The 23,413-nt window shown below is 36.9% G+C and overlaps 1 protein-coding gene across 1 annotated transcript in view; it reads left to right on the plus strand.

The window, feature by feature from the left end:
* Window positions 1-23,413, plus strand: part of LOC118836178 (zinc finger protein 665-like) — a 91,927-nt gene that overhangs the window by 46,796 nt on the left and 21,718 nt on the right. Inside the window, exons 5-6 of the mRNA XM_036743539.1 lie at window positions 7,281-7,436; window positions 7,593-7,740. Of these exons, the coding sequence (XP_036599434.1) occupies window positions 7,281-7,436; window positions 7,593-7,740 (304 nt within the window). The remainder of the gene's footprint in view (window positions 1-7,280; window positions 7,437-7,592; window positions 7,741-23,413) is intronic.

The raw sequence follows: 23,413 nt of genomic DNA on the forward strand, positions 1-23,413 counted from the left end.
GTACATGAGCTCATTGCATGGTGGGGAAGAGAGAATGTGGGAGGATGGAGAAGCAAAGAGATGTCGAAGTGCTTCTGTTAAGAACAAGACGGGCCAGGGTGGGGGGGGGGGGTGGCGTGCACAGCTAGGTGGCATAGGAAGTTGAGCACTGGCCCTGGGGTCAGGAGAACCTGAGTTCAAATCTGCCCTCAGACACTTGACATAGCTGTGTGACCTTGGGCAAATCACTTAACCTTAATTGCCCTGCCTTCCTCACTCAAAAAAAAAAAAAGAACATAGTTTCAGTATATAACAGGTTGGCATAAGAATTTAAAAGGGAATTTTGGGAGAGTTTTGTGGAAGCTGTAAAGAATACACTAAGGCCAGCCCACAAGAGCCCATGACCAAATGCTTAATACAAATTTTACAATAAGATACTATTAACACTCCATAAAAGAAAATGAACAAATTCAGACTTTTTCTCTAGGATGAAGAGGGGGCCAAAAAGTCTTACTCATATTTCCCAGCAGGTGCCATGCCCCCAGATCCTGTGATGTGAAAAGGATAACTGTAATTATAAATTCATAAAAGGATGGCCTTCATATAGTGGTTGTTCATGCTATAAATAAGTGCAGTGCAATAAAGAATAATGACTAAGTGGACCCAGTGAAAAAGAATTCTTGGGAATTAGGAATTAGGAAAAGACTAAGAAATTCTTTAATTACTCAGAAGTTCAGTAAGAGAAATAATGGAAGCTAAAAGTGAAATATGGATTATAAATAAAACATAAATCTGATGTTTTTAATTAGAAGTCAAAATGACCAGTAAACAAGAAGAGATTTTTATCAACAAGAAAGGGAATTGTTCCAAAATAATAGAACTTCTGGAAAAGTGAATCAAAACTTTCTGCTAGAAATGGAAGAGCATCACATGCCAAGTACTTTGACCAAGTATGTGTTCTCCATGTAGCAAGCATGAAAAGGAGATGATCCCTCTCAAGAATCAAAGGATTTGCAGAAGTGGCTACTCTCTTGTATGTTATCCATCAGGCTGCCTCTTGACTCATTCTCTTGACTCCTGATCCCAATCTTCTGGAGTTCTAGGAGCATGTTTAAGTAATTTATTTTTCATAAATAACCTGTCAGGGTATTTGTTGTGCATTAGCTCAATCCCCAACCCCCGTTGATTAAATATTACATTTTTAATGAATGAACCCCTTTTTTCCCACATTCATTTCTCTATAATTAATAAAACAAGTGAAATGTGAGGATTAAAAATTGCCCAACCTAAAAGAAACTGAGACAGAGATCTGAGTAAATGGCACTTTATTAAAGTCTGGACTTCTCTAATGAAGTAGGCTTCAGATCTTCCTCAGTCTCTGAGGTGCCTCCTTCCTCCAGGGCCTTAATTTTATAGTACTTAATACCCAGATAATACAAGTAGGACAGACTAAAAATACAGAATCTTCTTGGTAGGTAGTCTTTGCCCTTGACCATCCAGAAGGGTCTATACAAAATACAGAACCCTATTGGTGGACAAATGAGCTAATGAGCAGACCTTGGCAAACCTCTCTTGACCTCTCAGGAGGTCCTGATTGATGAGTACACCCATGAGCTGGTAGGAAGGCAGGCCATAGGGCTGCAATCATGGTGACGGACTCATTAGCCAAGTGCTCATGGTCATCTCCCCATTTTGGGTAATAGAGGGATGACAAGGGAGAGAAGGACAATAGAAATAGATGGGAGTCTTTAAATGTAAATGGGTCACCTCTGCCACCCTGGCCTTGGTCACCATAACAAGTAAAAACAGGGGTGGAAGTCCTGTGGTTAGCTTCCTATGATTAAGCAAGTGAACCCACAATCTGCAGTTCACATCTCTGGGGCCTAAAACATTGACCATGTAATTGCCACCCCTAAGGAATCACATCAAACTGTGTAATACTGATTGAAGTATTATAGGAATCCAGTAAAATTGGGGTCCAATTAAACATCTATCACAGAACATATTAACAATTGAAAGCAATCATAAAGCAATGACGGCAGCTATTTTTGGCCACAACACATCATAGCCAGTGTCATCTCTACCCCTCGGTATAAGAATAGAGAACGCTTGTTCACCTGGCTGGAAACAGTCTCAAATCTTCCTCACAATGTGAGATGTACCCTCCTTCCAATATCCTATTTTCACAGGGTAACATTTAGACAGCAATACCAAATACAGCATGGTTCCATTCCTTGGCATATGATGCAGTCCAGAGTAAAATAAGCAAAACAATATATCAGCAGAGTCATGGGTTGGGTGAGTCAGGAAATATTTCTGAGATGGAAAGTTTGGCATAAGCAGGTAGTACAGGCTCCAAAAGACATTTTGGGGAAAAAACTGAGGGACTTTCCACATGATGTCAAAACACACATTTGTTTGAGTCACAGAACTTGGTTGGGCAAAGCAGGAAGAAAAATGTCCATGTCAGTGGTCCTGTGGTCTTCCCACTTCACAAGTAAGTTCCATAATTGGTAAACAAATACCAACTTTTATATTAAAGCTTGAGGCCTGTTTTAGGACTTTCCTATTAGAATCTATATTCCATGAAACTTATACAAAATATAGACTAATAATTGACTATAGCAAAATAATTTCTAACAATCATTACCCCATAAGAAATCATAATGAACTAATACTTATTGGATTTTGAGTAGGGGTCTTTAAGAAAATCAACTTTCTTAATACACAGTATTTAAGCAAGGTTCTCGCAAACTCATCATAGAATTTTCTGAATATATCACTTAGATACTTGTGGTGGGGAGAAATTTTACAACACCTTCTCTCTTTCTCATCCAGAAATTCCATAGAACACATACCCTCTCCCTAATTCCATTGGGAGAAGTATTGTATAGTTAGACATTTTTCCAGCTATTACTAATCCAGTGTGATTTTCACTTCAAATGTAAAATGCTTTTCTCAATATTCCATTGGGCTCTTAATGACTGGTTTCAAGTGTTGGCTCTGAAATTCATAAAGGTTATATGAGTTGTAGGCAAATCCCTTTTCTGTGCTTCAGTTTCTTCTGAGTTGATGAGGGTTGGAGTAGATGAATTCTGTAGTCTCTTTCAGCTTTAAATTAAGTGGCTTTTGATGATTTAGGAGTTGGTGATATTCAAGGATGTGGTTGTGGATTTCACTGAGGAAGAGTGGTGTCTCTTGGACCATTCCCAGAAAGAACTGTACATGGAGGTCGTGCTAGAAAATGTCCAGAACCTGCTTTCCCTGGGTAAGGACCATTTCCTCTCTTTTTTGTTGTTAATTGGGTTTTTTTAATGTTTGTTTTTAACATTTTGCTTAATGAATTTTTAATTTTCAACATTTACTTCTGTAAGATTTTGAGTTCTATTTTTAAATTAATTTATTTTTAGTTTTCAGCATTCATTTTTATAAGATTTTGAGTTCTAAATTTTCTCTCCCTCCATACCCTCCCCCCTCCCAAGATGGCATGCAATCTGATATAGGCTGTACATATACATTCATATTGAACATATTTTCACATTAGTCATGCTATAAAGAAGGATTAGAATGAATGGGAGGAACCATGAGAAAAAAGAAACAAAAAAAAAAAAGACAGACAGCAAATAGTATGCCGTGATCTGCATTCAGACTCCATAGTTCTTTTCCTGGATGTGAATAGCATTTTCTATCATGAGTCTTTTGGAGTTGTCTTAAATCCTTGAATTGAGCTAAATCTATCAAAGTTAGTCTTCGCATAATGTTGCTGTTGTTATGTACAATGTTCTCCTGGTTCTGTTCACTTTGCTCAGCATCAGTTCATATAAGTCTTTTCAGGTTTCTCTAAATGCTGCCTGCTCATCTTTTCTAATGGAACAATAATATCCCATTACATTCATATACCAGACCTTGTATAGCCATTGCCCAATTAATGGGCATCCCTTCAATTTCCAGTTCTTGGCTACCACAAAAAGAGCTGCTATAAATGTTTTTGTACATGTGGCTCCTTTTCCCATTTTTAAGATCTCTTTGGGATACAGACCTAATAGTGGTATTGCTGGATCAAAAGGTATGCACAATTTCATGGTCTTTTGGGCATGGTTCCAAATTGCTCTCTAGAATGGTTGGATCAATTCAGATCTCCACCAACAATGTATTAGTGTTCCAATTTTCCCACATGTTCTCCAATATTTGTCACTGTTTTGTCATGTAAGCCAATCTGATAGATGGGTTGTGGTACCTCAGAATTGATTTAACTTGCATTTCTTTAATCAATAGTTATTTAGAGCATTTTTTCACGTGATCATATGTAGCTTTAATTTTTTCATCTGAAAACTGCCTGTTCATATCCTTTGACCATTTATCAATTGGAGAATGACTTGTATTCATATTAATTCTACTCAGTTCTCTATATATATTGGAAATGAGGCCTTTATCACAGACACTGGCTGTAAAAATTGTTTCCCAGCTTTCTGCTTCCCTTCTAATCTTGATCGCATTGGCTTTGTCTGTGTAAAAGTTTTTTTGATTTAATGTAATCAGAATTAAACACTTTGCATTTCATAATGTTCTTTCTTGGTTGGTCATAAATTCTTGCCTTCTCCATAGATCTGACAGGTCAACTGTTCCTTGCTCTCCTAATTTGTTTATAGTGTCAGCTTTCATGGCTAAATCATGTACCCATTTTGACTTTATCTTGGTATATAGTGTAAGATGTTGGTCTATGCAGAAGGAAAGCAGCAAATTGAGAGAAAAAGTTTTATAGACAGTTTCTCAATAAAGTTCTCATCTCAAATATATAAATAAATTTGTCAAATTTTTAAGAATATGAGTCATTCCCCAGTATATTAATAGTCAAAGGATAGGAATAGTCAGTTTCTGATGAAATCATAACTATCTACAGTTATATGAGGAAATGCTCTACTTCATTATTAATTAGAGAAATGAATAGTAAAACGACCATGAGATATCATTTTGGGGATACTAATTCACTGTTGGTAAAACTGTGAGCTAATCCAACCATTTTGAAGGACAAACAAAAGAGTTATAAAATTGTGTATACCTTTTGATCCCTCAATATCAATATAGGTCTGCTTCCCAAGATCATTAGAGAAAAAGGAATAGAAACTATATTTTATAAAATATTTATAGTAGCTCTTTGTTTTGGTGACAAAGACCTCAAAATTGCAGGGATGCCTATCCTTTGGGGAATGCCTAGAGAGGGACTGAGTACAACCTGAGGTAAATGGTCAGTGGCTTCAACAGTGGTTGATGATTGTCTGTTGAGAACACTATGAAAGTGTTCAGCAGGTCTCCATGATTATGTTCTTATCAGCTATGGCTCCATCACCACTGAGGCCTGCCATTCTATCCATTGAGGCACCTAGTGTTCCATCACCACTGAGTAGCTGAGATTCACCATAGGTCTTAGCCTATAAATAGCCTTCAGGGCATCACAAAAGCACTTTGGATTGTGGCTGTAAATGTAAAACTGAATTTCATAGGCCTTCTTACTGAGCCAAGAATCTTGCAACTGTCTAAGCTTTACTTGCACTTCACTTTTGGTGGAGTTAAACACTGCCTTCTCAGATAGATGAATTAACACACTCGTAAGCCCTGTAGATGTCTCATTTTTCATTTAGTACCTTCTGAATTTCCCCATCATTTTCATCAAAGCCATTTTGATTTTTACCAGTGTTCTGACCCAGAGGAGAAAGCTGCCCACTCCTTTTCTGCTCCAATGTTTCCAGTTGTGTTTTAGCACAGCTTTACCTCAAGTTACTAACAAACTGTTTTCCCATGGAGGAGAGTCACTAATCTGTTGACAGTAAGTCTTCCGGTAGTTTCCTTGCCTTGGAGATGCTGCTTTTATTGAATGTGAATGTTTAGCCTGGAGAAGGTAGAGAAGATAAGTCAATGTTGGGTCCAGCACTCTGTGGTGCACATCTCCTTTGTCACTCTCAAATCTTATCTGGCTTTTCTCCTTATAAAGAAAGTCTAATGCAATGTTTGCTGCAAGAGTACATCAATGAAGTTTTATTACATTTAGTTTGGTGATGAGGAAGGTCATGAGCTACAGAAATCTTCAGCAATCATTGATATTGCAAATATTAATGTGTGTACATCTCTTTGTGTATATATGTTTGTTTGTTTTTTTCAGATGTACAGACCAGGTCCAAGATAAATGAGATGCCTAGAAAGCTGGGAATTTTTGTGGAAGAACATGACCTGCAAAGATCCTCGAGTGATGTTCCCTGTGACTTCAACTTCAGAGAAATCCTTGACTCTGTTGTCAAGGTAGATAAAAATTCAAAGAATGACTGTGAATTTCATGAAATTGGAAAGAGATTCAGACAGTTTTTAATCCTAAATCACATAAGGAAATGACCTTAGGGAATGACTGTCTTCAGGATAGTGAATATAGCGAGTGCTTTACTGAAGAGGTAGAGCTTTTTCAGTCCTGGGAGAAGGCTCCTGAAATGCAAATGTATCCAGGTAATCAATGGGAAATGGCCTTGAGCTGAAGTTCAGACCTCATTAGACATCAGAAAAGTGATACTGGAGAAATGCCTTCTATAAGTAATAAAGGTGGGAAGGCCTTGAGTCAGAACTCTTAGCACATTACTCATCAGCAAATTCCCATTAGAGAGGAGCCTGATGGATATAACGAATATGAAGCAACCTCATCCCATCACTCATCTTTTCCTTGCCAGCCTAGATTTCACCCTGGAATAAAAAGACATGCATGTGCTCAGTGTGGGAAGGCCTTGGGCTGGAACTCAGATCTTGGTAGAAATCAGAAGGTTCATACTGGGGAAAAGTTTTATAAATGTCATGAATGTGGGAAGGCTTTCTGCTACAGGTCATTCCTTATTGGCCATCAGAGAATTCACACTGGAGAGAGACCTTATGAATGTAATCAGTGTGGAAAATCTTTCACAAAGAAATACAATCTTGCTTTACATCAGAGAGTCCACACTGGAGAGAAACCATATAAATGTAGTCAATGTGGAAAGGCTTTTAGATGCAGCTCCCATCTTGCTACACATTGGAGAATCCACACTGGAGAGAAGCCTTATGAATGTAATCATTGTGGAAAGGCTTTCACACAGAGCTCCAGTCTTGCTGCACATCAGAGAATCCACACAGAAAAGAAACCTTTTGAATGTAATCACTGTGGAACCACTTTCAGATGCCTTTCCAGTCTTACTTCCCATCAGAGAATCCACACTGGAGAGAAACCTTTTGAATGTAATCAGTGTGGAAAGGCTTTTACACAGAATTCCCATCTTGCTTTACATCAGAAAATGCACACTGGAGAGAAGTCTTATGAATGTAATCAGTGTGGAAAGGCTTTCAGATTCCCCTGTATTCTAGCTACACATCAGAGAATCCACATTCAAGAGAAACCTTTTGAATGTAATGACTTTGAAAAGGCTTTCAGAGAGAACTCCAGTCTTGTAAGACATCAGAGAATCCACACTGGAGAGAAACCTTATAAATGTGATCAGTGTGGAAAAGCTTTCAGATACAGCTCCAGTTTTGTTTCACATCAAAAAATCCACAGTGGAGAAAAACCTTGTGAATGTAATCAATGTGGAAAGGATTTCCCACAGATGTCCAATCTTAATAAACATCAGAGAATCAGCATTGGCCAGAAGTCTTATGAATGTAATCAATGTGAAAAAGCTTTCATAAATACCTCCAGTCTTGCTAGACATCAGAGAGTCCACACTGGAGAGAAGGCTTATGAATGTGATCAAAGTAGAAAGACTCACACAGAGCTCACATCTTTCTTTACACCAGAGAATCCACATTAGAGAAAAATCTTATGAATGTAATCAATGTGGAAAGGCTTTCAGATTCCCCTCCATTCTTGCTACACATCAGAGAATCCACACTGGAGAAAAGCCTTTTGAATGTAATCAATGTGGAAAGACTTTCACACAAAGCTCCAATCTTGCTTTACATCAAAGAATCCACACTGGAGAGAAGCCTTATAAATGTAATCAATGTGCAAAGGCTTTCACATGGAGAGGCAATTTTACTTCATGTAAGAAAATACACACTGGACTGAAAAGTCATGAGTCTCATGAACATTGCAGAGCTTTTAGTTACCACCGTTAGCATATTTAACAGATAAGATTCCATAATTGAGAGAAACCTTATGAATATAATCACAGTGGTAATGCCTTTAGGCAACAATAATCTCCTATTTCCCATCTCAGAATTCATGTTAGATAGAAATCTGACCATTGTCCTGAATAAGGAAAGGCATTCAAAAGGAGTTCAGAACTTCTTCAGTTTTAGAGAAATCATTATGGGGAGCAGTTCCCTATGGACTAAGTATGGGAAGGCTTTCACCTAGATCATCTCTTACTTTCTATGAGGCTTCATTTCTTGAGAAGCCTTACAAATGTGCTCATGGGGGCCATGCTTTTCTCTGAAGGAGGCTGATCAGTAGACACCATTATTCCTACTGGAATGAAGGTGGATAAAGGCAATGGATGTGGGAAGGGCTTCTTCTAGAGCTCATACTTGACTGTGCTTTGAAGAAATCATGCTAGGGACAAAGCTTTGGGATTTAATTACCAGGGGAAGGCCTCCTGCTGCAGCACAGACTTCATTAGACCTCCCACTAAGAGACCTCATTAAACATCCCCAAATTCCATTCTGTGCTTAAAACCCTATACATGAAATGATTTCGCCTTGAAATCCTATTTTTGTCATCCATCCTCTCTATATTACATTTCTTCAGCCATTCCCCAATTAATTGGTACTCACTTTGTTTCCTGTTGTTTGCTGGCAGCAAAAGTCCATATTTTATGTTTAGTAACTGCTGGACATTAAATTCTGTAATGCCTTCTTTAAGCTTCTAGATGGCACAGTAGATAAAGTATTGTGTTTAAAACCACAAGGCCTTAATTCCAATTTAGTTTCAGGCACTTCCTAGCTATATGTCCCTGGGCAAGTCATCCTACCTCAGTTTCTTCATCTGTGCAATGGAGAAAATAGTAGCATGCACCTCCTAGAGTTGAGGTAACACCAAGTCAAATTATATGTGTAAAATGTTCTGCAAACATTAAGTTACTATGGAAATATTAGCTATTTTTGTGATTATCATTCCCTGGATCATAAGTCTCATGGTAAAGTCAGTTGACTAAGACATGTACTGTTTAGTCACATTTCTTTTATTTCAAATTGGTATTCAGAACAAAGACATTAGCTGTAATTGATACGGCACTTGCTTTAGAATCAGTGAAAACTTGAATTCTGATCCTGACTCAGACACTCCCTTGTTCCATAAGTCTGGGCAAGGAACAACCTCTTTGTACTTCACCTTGCTCATCTCTAAAATGAGGAGTTTAAGTCAGTGCCTTTGATGGTCCCTTCCAGCTCTAAGTATGTCTTCCCATCACACTCATATGTCTCTTTCCTGCAGTCTCTTCCTCTATTCCAGGAAGGAGGCCTAGCAGGACCAAATCTGCAATTATACTAAACTACTTAGAAACAAAGATCTTGAGAAACTGGTGAGATCAGGTATGTAATACACAACAGAAGATGATACAATGACCTTATGTTCAATTAATCCAAAGACCTCCATAACAATGCCAGTAATTACTAAGCACTGCAAAATGTTGGAAACATTGCAAATTAGTCTGGCAGAAAATAGATATATATCCTACTGCAGACTAAGATTGATTCCTGATGAATACATGACTCAGAAAAGGTCACCACAAAAGAATTAGAGGATCCTTGAGGAAAATCCATCATTGGGTAGTAGAAGAGCTGATCTCCACATAGGGGCTAAAAAGGATCACAGTAAACTTACATGGCCAACTTTCATCCCATAAAAAACCCACAATGCATTAAAAATTTTAAGGGAAACAATTAACTGGGAAACACATTTGCAGCATGTTTTCCTCACAAACTTATGTCCAATGTCTATGAAGGACAGATACTGAGTCTGCAAAAGCATATGAAGAATGATTACAATAGAAATTTTCTAAAGCTATGAATGGTCAAATTTAAAGGAAGAAACATCAATTATCAATGATTATAAGAATAAAAAACAAACAACTATATCTATAATCACTAATCCAAATCTGTAATAATAAGGTTTTCAGATGGGTAAAGGTGGTGAGAAAATGAGCATCCCAAATATTGTAGGGGAGTATTTCGTTAATTGTGTACTTGTTCCAAGAGCTTCATATTTTTTTTCCTTCTTTGTCTCGCAGAGGGGAGATCAATGGAGGAGAAAATAAATGTAATTAAATAAAACCACAAACTTAAGCAAAAATGGTTCAAATCAATCAAAGTGTTGAAAGGGCTCTGGGAAACCAGACACATTAATTTGCTATAGGTAAAACTGTGTGACATTCCCCCCAAAATCACAATATCTTTGATTCAGTGACACCACTAGAAGGCATATATCTTTCAAGACAAAGAAGGAACCCAAGTGTACAAAGATATTGATGCCAGATTCCTTTAGCTATGTTAAAGAACTAGATGTAAGTAAGATGTGATGTCCTATGATTAATAAGGCAACAAGTGAACAAATTTTTGTATGTGAATGTTATGGAACAATAACATGGCATAAAACCTAGACAATTTCCATCAAACCTGAAACAGTTGGATGGACTAATACAGACAACAGAGAGTAACTGATAACAGTAACAATACTGGGAAGTCCAACAATTTGGGAAGATGTCTCACCTCTCATTATTACAATGGTTAGCCAGTATGTCAGAGATTTACCTATATCAGAGCATACTGCCTCCTTACCAAGAGGTGATGGATAGAAGATGTAGGATAAAAAGTACATTTTGGGAAATGGACAATGTGGTAATTTGTATTCCTTGACTATGTGCTTTCATTACAGATAATTTGTTGGTTGCTTTTGTTTAATTTTGGGTAGAGAGCATGGCAGTGGGAGGGGTAATAGCAATAGGATTGTCCTGCCCCTGATCCCCCACACTCCATAAAAATAAGGAAGACAATCAATATATTGTGATAATTCATACAATAGAACAGAAGGAATGAGAAAGCCCCTATAATGTTTTGAATTCATTATTACAAAGTCAATCCTCTTTTTGTTTTATGGTGTATATAAGATATTCCTTTTATTTCATGTTTGTGAATTTCAAAATTTAAAAAATCAAATATTGATGGTTTCCTGTTTGTCATTTTCACCAATTTTGAAGGCATGGCAAGAAATGGTAGAAGTATTTTCACGTGACTTTCTCTTTCAATCAGTGCTTTGGAGCATATTTCCATGTGTCATTTCTGGCTGTCAGAACTTTGGAAAACTTCCTGTCCTTTCAGCACTCATCTGTTGGCATTAGTTCCTTGATACACATGGATGTCAGTTCTCTAGATATCATGGATATAAATAGTCATTTTTCATGTAATATTTGACATATTATACATGTGACATTTTATTTTAATTTGATGTTTAATAAAATATTTAAATTTTATGTAGTTAGAATTATCTTTTAAATCTATATCTTGGATCAAGAATTTTCCTGGCCTCAGTAATGAAATTACCAGAGTGTTTACTTCTAATTAAAAAAAAATGTTTCTCATGAAGAAAAATTCCATGTATCTCTCCCACCCACATCAAGTTGAGAAAGAAAAGAAAACAACATCCCCCCCATCACAAATATGTGTCATCAAGGGCAACATCCCTGCATTGTCCTGTCCCAAAAAATGTATTTATGGAAGTTATATTCTTGAGCAATTCCCATTTAGAAGATGTCATAAAGCTTTTCCATTATAATGGAAGCATCCTGCTCAGGTCCATTTTGTTGTTTTTTTTTTTTCTGTGAGATTAATCCAAAATTGAGTTGGAATCCCCTTTCCTGTCCTCCCCTTCAAATTACTATTTTCATTTTCATTTTCTTTGCCTTTTTCTTAGAAGGATTTTTCTTTTTTTTTTCTTTTCTTTCTAAATATTTAGTCCTTTTATTTTTGGATTCATGACACATACAGGGTTAGACCTTCTTTCCTCTGTATTTCTTAAGTCATTAATACTTCTGGGGTATCTATTTTGGCTTCCTTCTTCTAAACAGATTTTGCTACTACCTTAGAAATTGGCCTTTGCCATCATTTTTCTGTTATTCCTCACTTTGGAATATGAATACTTGCAGGTGATAGAGACCAGTTCTCCATTGTAGAGATCCTTCTATGCAATTCATTTTGATTATGTCCCATGTCATTATCATCTTTCCAATTTGCATTGACATTTCTTCCCTAGGTCCGTGCCATTCTACTCCTCTGATTCTCAGTTGCTCCCAGAAGCTCTGATTTCCCTTCCCCTCAGATAGGATGAAAGAACTCTCAAAGCAGTAAATTCCAGAAAATAATAGCTCTTATAAGTTCCAGTCTTTGTTTACAAGATATCCCTTATTGAAAATAAAATTGTGCATACTCTTTGATCCAACAATAGCACCAGTAGGTCTCTATCTCAAAGAGGTCATAAGAAAGGGAAAAGGACCTACATGTACAAAAGTATTTGAAGCAGTTCTTTTTATGCTGGCAAAAAAAATTGGAAATTGAGTGGAACCCCAGCAAATGGGGAATGGTTAAAGAAATTGTGGTATATGAATGTAACAGAATACTATTGTGCTATAAAAAATGACAGGCAGGTGGATTTCAGGAAGAAATAAAAAACCTGGAAAGACTTACATGAACAGATGCAAAGTAAAATGAGCAGAACCATGAATTCTTTGTACAGGAATTTTGTGTGATGATCAGTGATGATTGATTTAGCTCTTCACAGCAATATAGTGATGCAAGACAAGTCCAAAAGACTCATGATGGAAAACAGGATCTGCATCCAGAAAAAAGAGCTAATGGAGTCTGAATACAGATAAAATTTAGTAGGCCTTCTAAAAATTGCACAAAAGAATTTTATAAAACATTTCATAAAAGTATTTCTCTTTCTTAAAAACAGCTTAAAATTTATCCTAATGTAAAAAGGAATAATCACTAATAGATCTCTTTCTTTTCGACCTTAAAAACAAAATAAATCATTAAAATTGGAATTTATCAAAACTAAATTGGTATAAAATGTCTTTAAGTAACACAAATCCTCAAAGTGCTATATCAAATGAAATTGTTATCACAAAATTCCTAGTCAAAAAGTTGGGGAGGAGATTCAGTTTTTGTAAGCCAAGAGAAATATACCCAAGTAAATTAGCCTGATCACAATAATGAAGTTTACCAGGCCATTAAAATTTACTCAGTATCTTTTCTTCCTTTATCTTTAAACATGTCATTAGAAATTAAGAAAATGATTACATTCTGTAATCTCACATAGTCAATGTGGTAGTTCATAAACCTTCAAATTAATGTGTGTGTGTGTGTGTGTGTGTGTGTGTGTGTGTGTGTGTATGAAGCAGGCTTGAAAATCACACCCCTATTTTGTTCAGGGATTACCATTTACTCAGTAGAAATTATACAACAAAGAAAACTCTTGCACCAGGTTGATAAGAGTTTTAGATGACTTCATCTTAAATATAGACAAAACTTGGAAGTTTATAATTTTCCTAAATTACAGTACTTAGAATATTATAGCACATGATTAGAAAAGTTGATAAAATGGATGGCCTAACAGCTTCCTAACTCATTCATTCTCCCCTATTTTTTTTTTTTGGTATAAATCCTAATCTAACACTTAGATTATAAGAGGAATTTCTTTTCCAAAAACATAGCCGATACAATTGTTTACCAAGTTATGCAATTTAGAAGTATAGCAATACCTGTGGGGAAGTTGCAGCCTTAAGGCCATGTGTGGCACTCTAGTTCCTTAAGCACAGTATTTTGACTCAACCCAAATTTGACTGAAAAATCTTTTTTTATTTTTATTGTTTGTCTTTTATATTTTTATTTTTAAAATGAACATGTTTAAAAATACCAAAGGATAAAATGAGTTTCAACAAAATAATCCTCCCAGATTTACCAGCACAATTAGAACATTAGTAAACTATAAGAGCTAAATCGACAGCTACTATGCTCATTATTTAGTTTTAACTGCCCCCACCTGACTGATGCTGCTGCCACATGAGGCTGGTTGGCAAGAGCTTATGGGGGTTGAGTGTGCCAGTCTTTTATCACCTTTTGTTAAGGGTGCACTGTGTTTCTTTTTGAATTGGAATTTATGAATAGTTGCATAGCTTGACAGTATTTTTAAATTCTGCTCAATAGCCCTTCATGTCAAAGAAGACCAAGAAGACACTGAAGAAACTGATTTTTTAGTGAGGATTGGGAATTGCAATATTATCTTTTTTCTGTTAAAGATGAAGTGATTTGTTTCCTTTGATACTGCAATATCAACCTTAAAGAAACTCAATGCTCATCAGTATTTTAACAGTCATAAGGCTCATAAATATTTTAAATTAGAGGGAGAGGTGTGAAAAATTGTATTGCACAAATTAAAAGATGAAAAACAAAAGTAAAGACAATTCTTTCAAGCTGCAGTAAGACCTGGAAGTAATGCCACTGAAGCAACTTATAAAGTGGCTTATATACTCAAGAAAAAGGGAAGCAATTTAGTAATGTAGAAATTTTGAAAGAATGCATTGTTGAAGTTTTAGGATGCTTAGACCCTGATAGTGTTTCAAAGAACAAACAACTGCCTCTTTCAAGGAGAACTATGACTGATCAGCAGCATGAATTAGCCTTCAACTTAACAGAACAACTTCATTCAATATTTCAAAAGGAAAATAGATACTATTCAATCACTTTAGTTGAATCAACTGATACTACCGACTCAGCACATGTTTTATACTTCATTTGGGTCATAACAAAATTTTCTTTGCTATGAAGAGGTACTCGCTTTGGGCAATCTTCTGAACAGAAAATAGGCAATAGATATCTTCAACAGATTTCAAGATAGATGTCATGATGTTGGACTGAATTTGGTAAATGTAGTGAGTGTATGTACAGAAGGTACACCTTCGATGGCAGGAAAACATGAAGGGTTTATTGCACGACAAAAACAAAAATAGTATTAACAGATCCAGATGCTCTCATTTCTTTTCATTGCATCTTGCATCAGCAAAATCTGTGCTAACGCTACTATTTTAAGTGACACTTTGCAACAAGTTATAAGTATTTTTAACTATATTTGTGCAAATGCAACATAGCATCATCAGTTTTATAATACACTGAAGTTGAATAATGAGGTATTCAGTGTGGATTTGCTGTATCATTCTAAAGTGTGTTGCCTATTGCAGGGACAGGTGTTAGCCAAAATTTTATCTCTGCAAGAACAGATTCTTAAATTTTACGAAGAACAAAATCAGCAATGTGAATTATTGAAAGAAGATTTCTATAGAAATTCTGCATTTCTGTATGATATCATGTCAAATAAAAATGACTTGCAAGTTTCTTTGCAAGGTAAAACTAAGTCTATGTATGATATGTGGCAAAAAAAAAAAAATAAATAAAATCCAAGCATTTTGAAAAAAAAAAAATTCTTCTAAAGGAAATTTCACATGAACATTTTCCCCAGCTAGCAAAGGTCATTGATTAGCAGGATGATATATGCAAATCATTTGAAATATAGCAAGCTGTCATAGGCCTCTTAATTGGAAAATAAAATTAAAGATTCACTGACTTTGAGAATCATGACGTCACACTCAAATTAGCATTTCAGCCTCACCTAGTTGATATCTCCAAGTCACCTAAAGAAATACAGATGAAGTTGACTGAGCTCTTAGTAGATGGCATTTTAAAGTCATTCTTTGATGCTAAGAAAGATGCAATCAAAATATGGAAAAATGCCATAGAATACCCTTGCCTTTGGCAATATGCCCCCCAAAAATATTTTTTTGCTTTTCAACTGCTTACAGCTGTGAATCTATATTCTCCTACCTAACCCAAATCAAGATGCCCTTAGGGTCACAAATGACTGATACCTATCTAGAGGATTAACTGAAAATGGGCACCTCAATACTACAATCAAATATTCAAATGCTTTCCAACAAAAAGCAGACACAACAAAATCATTAAAAGGTTAGTTAACTTTAAAAGAAGCAAATAGCTTTCATTTTTTGAAATTGTTAAATACATAGTAGTTAGATTTTTCCAAAATAAGGAACATTTTTAAGTATATCTAATTGAAGTTTCTTGAATGCAGTCTTATTTGATTACAGCTCAATATTAATGGGGACTTCCAACGTGAAAAAGTTCTCTATGCCTGTTCTAGACAAGAGGTAAAGTAGAAATAAAAATAGAAAAACATTCACCATTTAACCCCTGAAGGAGATCCCAGGATGAAAACTTACAGGAGCATCAAGGACATCAAAACTTACAGGAAACAACAAGTTTCAAAGCTCCCAAATTAAAGAGAAAATATTGCAGACAAAAAGAAAAAAATAACAATGTAAATACTGTGGAGCTGTAATCAAAATAGTACAAGACTTAGCGACTTCTACATTAAAAGACCATAGAGCTTGGGACATTATATTTCATAGAGCAAGGGAACTGAGGTTATGACCAAAAGTAACTTACTCAGCAAAGCTGAGTATAATCCTGAATGAAAAAAAAAAAGGATATTTAATGCGCTGAAAGACATTTAGCTGTTTATGAGAAAAAGAGCAGAACTCAATGGAAAATTGGACATGGAAGATCCAGGAGAAACATAAGGTAAATATTAAAGGACATATAAGGGATTCAATAAGGTTAAACTGTTTACTTTTTGTATGTGAAAATATTATCAGTACTCTTGAGAATGTCATCATTACTAGGGTAGTTTCGGATTAGATAAACTCTTATACTTCTTAGAAATTCATTCACATGATTATCTTAGATATGTTATTTACTCCAAAATACAATAACAGTACAAAACATTGTACTGCTCACTATGTTAAGCATTTCAGAAATATTTAGTTCCTCCAACAACCCTGGGATGTAGGTGCTATTATTGTTGTATTTATCCCCCTGTACATTCAAAGATTCATCAAATACTCTAATATTCTAGAATTCCAATGTAGCTTCTAAACAAAATTTTCCCTCAAATCAATGTTTGATTTATAATAACAAGTGGCAATAACTAAACCTCTTTTTCACAAGGGCCCCACGTTTTTAGTTAGTTAATATTCAAAAAAAAAATCATGGTGATGCTCCCAACACCCGTAACTATGTCTTTATTTCTTTGAATCTTCCAAAGAGTCAAATCAAATCTTTTTGTTTTTTAGACTTCACCTTTCCATGGTGCCTTCAGGGATTTCTCAAAAAATTCCCCCAATTTTTTTTTAGTGAGATTAAAACGGATTTTAAATTAACAAAATTCTCCATCACACTAATTGAACTTTGAATTCACCTAAATGAAATGTAGATGTATAATTATTAATGGTAACAACCCGCACAAGGGCCAATAACTGCTTATATTTCAAATTTCAGGGTCCAGTATTATGAATGTGTTTATGCTTTAATTAATGCTTGACAACGAGTCAGGAAACATCCCCAAATAATTTGCAGATTTTGTTTTGTTCTCTCAAAATTCCAGGTTTTTATTTTGATATTTATAAGCCATATACTCCTTTTCATTTGACCTTTTGTGGGCTGAGCACCCTCTATAACATGTGCATGAACTTAATTCATTCTTATACCTTCTCATGATTCCATGCTGTTGTTTAATTCTATCCTTGGTAACTCTTACCCTAACTTAGCATAACCTTCACACAACTCCCACAAAACACATTAAATTTTACTTACTTTTTAGTTGCTTCATGGTTTTGCAACAAGCTTTTCTTCCTCTGGGCAGGTTGGTGATTGAAAGCAGTAATTAAATTCTAATTTTTCTGACATGTATTCCTTTGGGAACTAAAACTCATTCCCCAGAGTGATACCACCCAAAAAACCTTCAGACTCAGAGACCGGCTGACTGAAACTGCTTTGGGCTTAGCAAATATGTCTCTTTTTTAAAAATTCTGAGTTGTGGAATTATTCATACTGGCAGGCATTTTATTATGATTTCTCCTATACGGTTTTCCTACGTTTTTCTTATTTTAAAACTTCTCTGAGTTTTACTGAATCCCTATTTCATTGAATCTCTCCTGAACAGATTCCATGATTGATAAAAGCAGGTTTTTTTTATTTAAACTGGTTTTATTTTTATTTGTGGAAGAAAACAATCAGTCCCATAACATAGTATAATAAAAAAAAGATGATTTCACATGAAACTGCAAATCTATTATGTATAACTTGCTATTCCTTTTAAATACATAAAAAAGTTATTATATAAATAAGACCCTTTGATGGAGTAATGATCTGTCCATTTTTTAAACTTTAAAAAGTTTGCTGGTACCTCATCAAAATATGCACAAAACCTTCAAAAAATAATTTAGAAATTTCCAGTAGGGAATTAACCAATTCGACCTCTATTATTTTTGTTCTTTTTATCAGTCTTTCATCTCTGCAACCTGTACTGTGGCAAAAAAAAAAGAGAGAGAGAGAGAGAGACTCATCTTTTCTGAAGACTTGTTGAAGGTTTTACTTTCTCCCTTTTTTACTCTTCTTCTTGGCTAATTAGACCAAAGGAAAAAACATAGAACAAAACAAATGCTTGGAAGCAACTGCTGGCATGGATTAGCACAAAGCACAGATAAGACAGCCAAGATTTCTCAGTGTATCAGAGTTCTAGCCTTTTAAATAATTATTTATTTTTAGTTTTCAACATTCACTTTAATAAGATTTTGAGTTCTAAATTTCCCCCCTTCCCCAAGATAAAATGCAATCCAATATAAGCTATACATGTACAATCATATTAAACCTATTTCCACATTAGTCGTGGTGTGAAAGAAGAATCAGAACAAAAGGGAAAAGTCAAGAGAAAGAAAAAAAAAAAACAAAGAGAAAATAGTATGTTTCAATCTGCATTCAGACTCCATAGTTCTCTCTCTGGATGTGGATAGCATTTTCCATCATGAGTCCTTCAGAATTGTCTTAGATCATACCATTGTTGAGGAGAGCTTAGTGTATCAAAGTTAGTCATAACACAATGTTGCTGTTACTGCATACATTGTTCTGGTTCTGGTTACTTCACTCAGCCAGGGTGTAGGGTGTGTCCAGGGAGGACTGGTACCTCTTGTGTGATGGGTGCAGAGCCCTTTTCAGGGCTGCTTTCCACTGTTGGTGTCCACCTATCCCACCCAACTCTCACCTGTGGCTACAAGAAGCTGTGGGATGCACAGTGGCCACACACCAGTAAACCATTTAGGCAGACAGACTGAACCAGGCTGAGGATAACCAAGGGATCTCAAACCCATTGGTGAGTTATGGGAGTGTCTAGCCCAAGCATGTGAAGACTTCGCATGGTGGAATGGGGGGATGAGAACGATTTGTTCCAACAGCCATGAAGGCAGGTGAAGCAGGTGCTGTGGAGCACTTAGAGCTTGGGTAGATATGAAAGATGCCATTGTCATCCACTGCATCTTGAGCCATGACCAGTCCTGCCACTGGACTGTGATGACTGGAAGAGAGAGTGAGGCTGATGACTTCATGCAACTCTGACTCATTTAAATCCAATTTACCCATGAATAGAAAGACATCACCCATACCGTTTTGCCATTATGCCTATCTCAAAGTCCTGTGTTGATAGGCAAGTGATGAAGCAGCAGGTGGGGATACACTGGGAGCTGTAGTCACAATCTTGCACACAACTGGCCCAGGCCATGGGGTCACTTCTCACTGGAAGCAGCAGTGGGATTCACAGCCCCCTGGGTGTCTGAACAGCCTTTTAAGGATCATACTGCTCACCTCCTGGTGTGATGAAGGGGCTAGAAAAGGTGCCCTAAAAATTGTCTGCTTGCCCAACCCTACCCTGATTACCATGGCAGGCAGGGAATTCCACTCTGAGGTCAAAACACAAAGAAATGGACAAAAACATTTGCAAAGACAATTCCATTCATTATTGGCACATGGGATGTGAGCACCCTTATAGACAACACAAAATTTGGTAGGCCTGAAAGACAAACAGTTCTTGTTGCATGAGAACTCAGTAGGTATTATATCCAAATAGCAGCCCTGAGTGAAACAAGACTGGCAAATGAAAGCCAGCTTGCCAAAGTTAGACCTGGATACATGTTTTTCTGGAGTGGTCGCAGTGAAGGAGAGCACTGTGAAGCTGGCATAGGTTTTGCAATCAAAACTAATCTAGTCAACAAGCTTGTATGCCTGCCAAAAGTAGTGAATGACGGGCTCATGATAATGTGATTGCCACTTGCAGGAAAATGTCACACCACTTTCATCAGTGCCTATGCTCCCACCATGACAAACCCTGAAGAGGTCAAAGAAAAATTTTATGAAGACTTGGAGATGCTTATCATCAATGTGCCAAAAGAGGACAAGCTTATAATTCTGGGTGACTTTAACCCTACAGTAGGCTCAGACTCCCAGACTTGGCAGGGAGTCCTAGGGAGGAATGGAGTTGGAAACAGCAACAGCAATGGTCACTTACTGCTGAAGACTTTTGCATCTCATGATGTTCTCATCACAAATACTGTCTTCCATTTACCTAAATGCAATAAAACTTCATAAATGCACCCTCACAGTAAACATTGGCATTTAATAGACTATGTGATTGTAAGGAGAAGAGACAGACAGGATATGAGATGTGTGGTGCAGAGTGCTGGACTAATCATAGACTTATCCTTTCTAAGCTAAATATTCACATTCAGCAAAAGCAGTGCCCCCAGGGTAAGTGACTACCAGAAGAATTAATGTCAACAAATTAGAGCTCTTCTCTGAGCTGGAACAGATGGTTGCTAACTTGGAGGGAAAATTGAGCCAGCACACAACTGGCAACAGTGGAACAGAAAAGGAATGGGCAGCTTTCAGAGATTTGGTGTATAGCATTGCATTTGCTCATCTGGGTTAGAACACTTGCAAACATCAAGACTGGTGTGATGAAAATGATAAGGAAATTCAGAAGTCATTTATCTCAGGTTGGAATCAATCCCTCCCTAGCTGAAGCTCCAACTGAAGAAGAGGTTTTGAATGCCATTAGGCCCCTTTCATGTGGCAAAGCACCTGGTGCTGATTCTATTCTAGCTGAAATTTACAAGGAAGGATGTCCATTGCTCATACAAAAGTGACTGAAATTTTCCAGGTTATATGGCAAGAGGAGGTTATCCCCCAGGAGATCAAGGATGCCTCCATTGTCCATCACTACAAAGGTAAAGGAAATGGGTTGTCTTGTGACAATCTCTCTGTTAGTCATTGCTGGCAAGATTCTTGCCAGAGTCCTCCTTAATAGGCTGATCCTTCACCTGGAAGATGATCCTCTACCTGATGAGAGCGCCAGCGTGGCTTCAGAAAGGGCTGAGGAACAGTCAATATGGTGTTTGCTGCCTGACAACTCCAGGTCAAATGCCAGGAGCAGAACAGAGGTCTGTACACAATGTTTGTAGATCTGACCAAGGCCTTTGATATTGTTAGTCGTGAGGGCTTATGGAAAATTATATTAAAATTTGGTTGCCCAGAGAAGCATTGTACATCAATTTCATGATGGCATGCTTGCCCAGGTTCCATATAATAGACAATTCTCTGCTGCCTTCCCAGTCACCAATGGAGTGAAACAAGGCTGTGTGCTTGCTCCCATGCTTTTTAGCATGATGTTTTCAGCCATACTGTCAAATGCTTTCAATGAGGAAGAATAGGCATCAAGGTCAGCTGCCACACTGATGGTAAATTCTTCAACTTGAAAGGGCTACAAGTGAAGACCAAAGTGGAAGGAGTGCTGGTGCATGATTTTCTGTTTGCAGATGATTGTGCGCTCAATGCAGTCTCTGAAGTTGAGATACAATGGAAGTATGGATCAATTCTCTGCTGCTTGTGCTAATTTTGGCTTAACAATTAACACCTAGAAAACACAGGTGCTCCATCAGCCACCACCACATCATCCACACATGGAACCATCAGTTACAGCAAATGGAGAAGTTTGGAATGCTGTGGATAAGTTCATTTACTTTGGTGGTGTACTTTCCAAGGATGTACACATTGAGAATGAGGTTGATGCATGCATTGCCAGAGCTAGCTCAGTGTTTTTGAGGCTCCAAAGGAAAGTATGGGAGAGAAGAGGTATCAGACTGATTACCAGACTGAAGGTCTACAGAGCCATGGTGCTGACCTCATTGTTGTATGTCTGTGAAACCTGGACAATTACCAATGCCATGCCAGGAAACTAAATTGCTTCCATTTGAATTGTCTTAGGAAGATTCTGAAGATCACCTGGCTGGATAAGGTACCAGACACTGAGGTCCTTACTCAAACTAATCTGCTAAGGATTCAAACTCTGCTTCAGAGAGTACAACCCTGATGGTCTCACTGCATTGTTCGAATGCAAAATGTACGCTTGCCAAAAAGACTATTTTATGGAGAGCTCACAAAGGGCAAGCATTCACATGGTGGTCAGAAGAAGCAATACAAGGACACTCTCAAGGTCTCTCTCAGCAACATGGGAGACACTGGCACACGACCACTCAGCGTGGCATGCCCACATCAGAGAAGGTGCTGTGTTATATGAGCAAAGCAAAATTGAAACAGCTCAAAGGAAATGCAGGATGCACAAGTTTGGAATATCCACCCCAAATGTTCACACAGACTATTTGTACCTGACATGTGGTAGAGCATTCTGAGCTAGTATTGGCCTGATCAGCCACAGTCAGACACACTGAATCTTGACTTAAGCATACTGATATCATTTTGGTCCTCTTCGAGAACAAAGGACAACAACCATAACCATAACTTCATTCAGCATCAGTTCAAGTAAGTCCAGGTTTTTCTGAAATCTGCCTGCTTATCATTTCTTATAGGATAACGGTATTCCATTACATTCAAAATCAAAAGAATGCAAAAATAGAAGAAAATGTAAATCAACTTATTGGAGTTAATAGCCTTTTGATCAGTGTTCTTGTTTATTTGTTATAAATATTTCCTTAACTGTATAAAGTCTCTTTCTATCTGCAGCAAGGAACCCACTATTCCTAAACTTAGTTCTATCATTAACAAAAGAGACACACATGGAATGTACAAGACTTGACACAACATTGAAACAAGCCCAAGTTTCTTCTAACTTTCTTTAGAAGATTTAGAAGCCAGGATCCTACCTGTCTCCTGTGTTAAATATACAACTTACAGTCCTGTGGCTTGGATCCTGCTGTCAGCCTAAGATCAATTCTCCTATTTAGTAGTTGTAATAGTATGTTCACAATTTGATAAGACTTTAGGTTTAATTTGGCGACAGTATCTATTTCTTTTACCCTAATTCGTCAATTTGGTTCAGCCATTTAAAGTACTATCTTAAGGCAAGTAAAGATTTCTTCTGCTTTAAAGACAAACACTTGAGCAAAGTCTTCCTCTTTGTGCTTTTTAGAAAAGTCCCTTGCTTGGGCAGCTAGGTGGTCCACTGAGTAGAGCACTGGCCCTG

The sequence above is a fragment of the Trichosurus vulpecula genome, chromosome 2 (assembly GCF_011100635.1).
Source record: "Trichosurus vulpecula isolate mTriVul1 chromosome 2, mTriVul1.pri, whole genome shotgun sequence".
NCBI lineage: Eukaryota > Metazoa > Chordata > Mammalia > Diprotodontia > Phalangeridae > Trichosurus > Trichosurus vulpecula.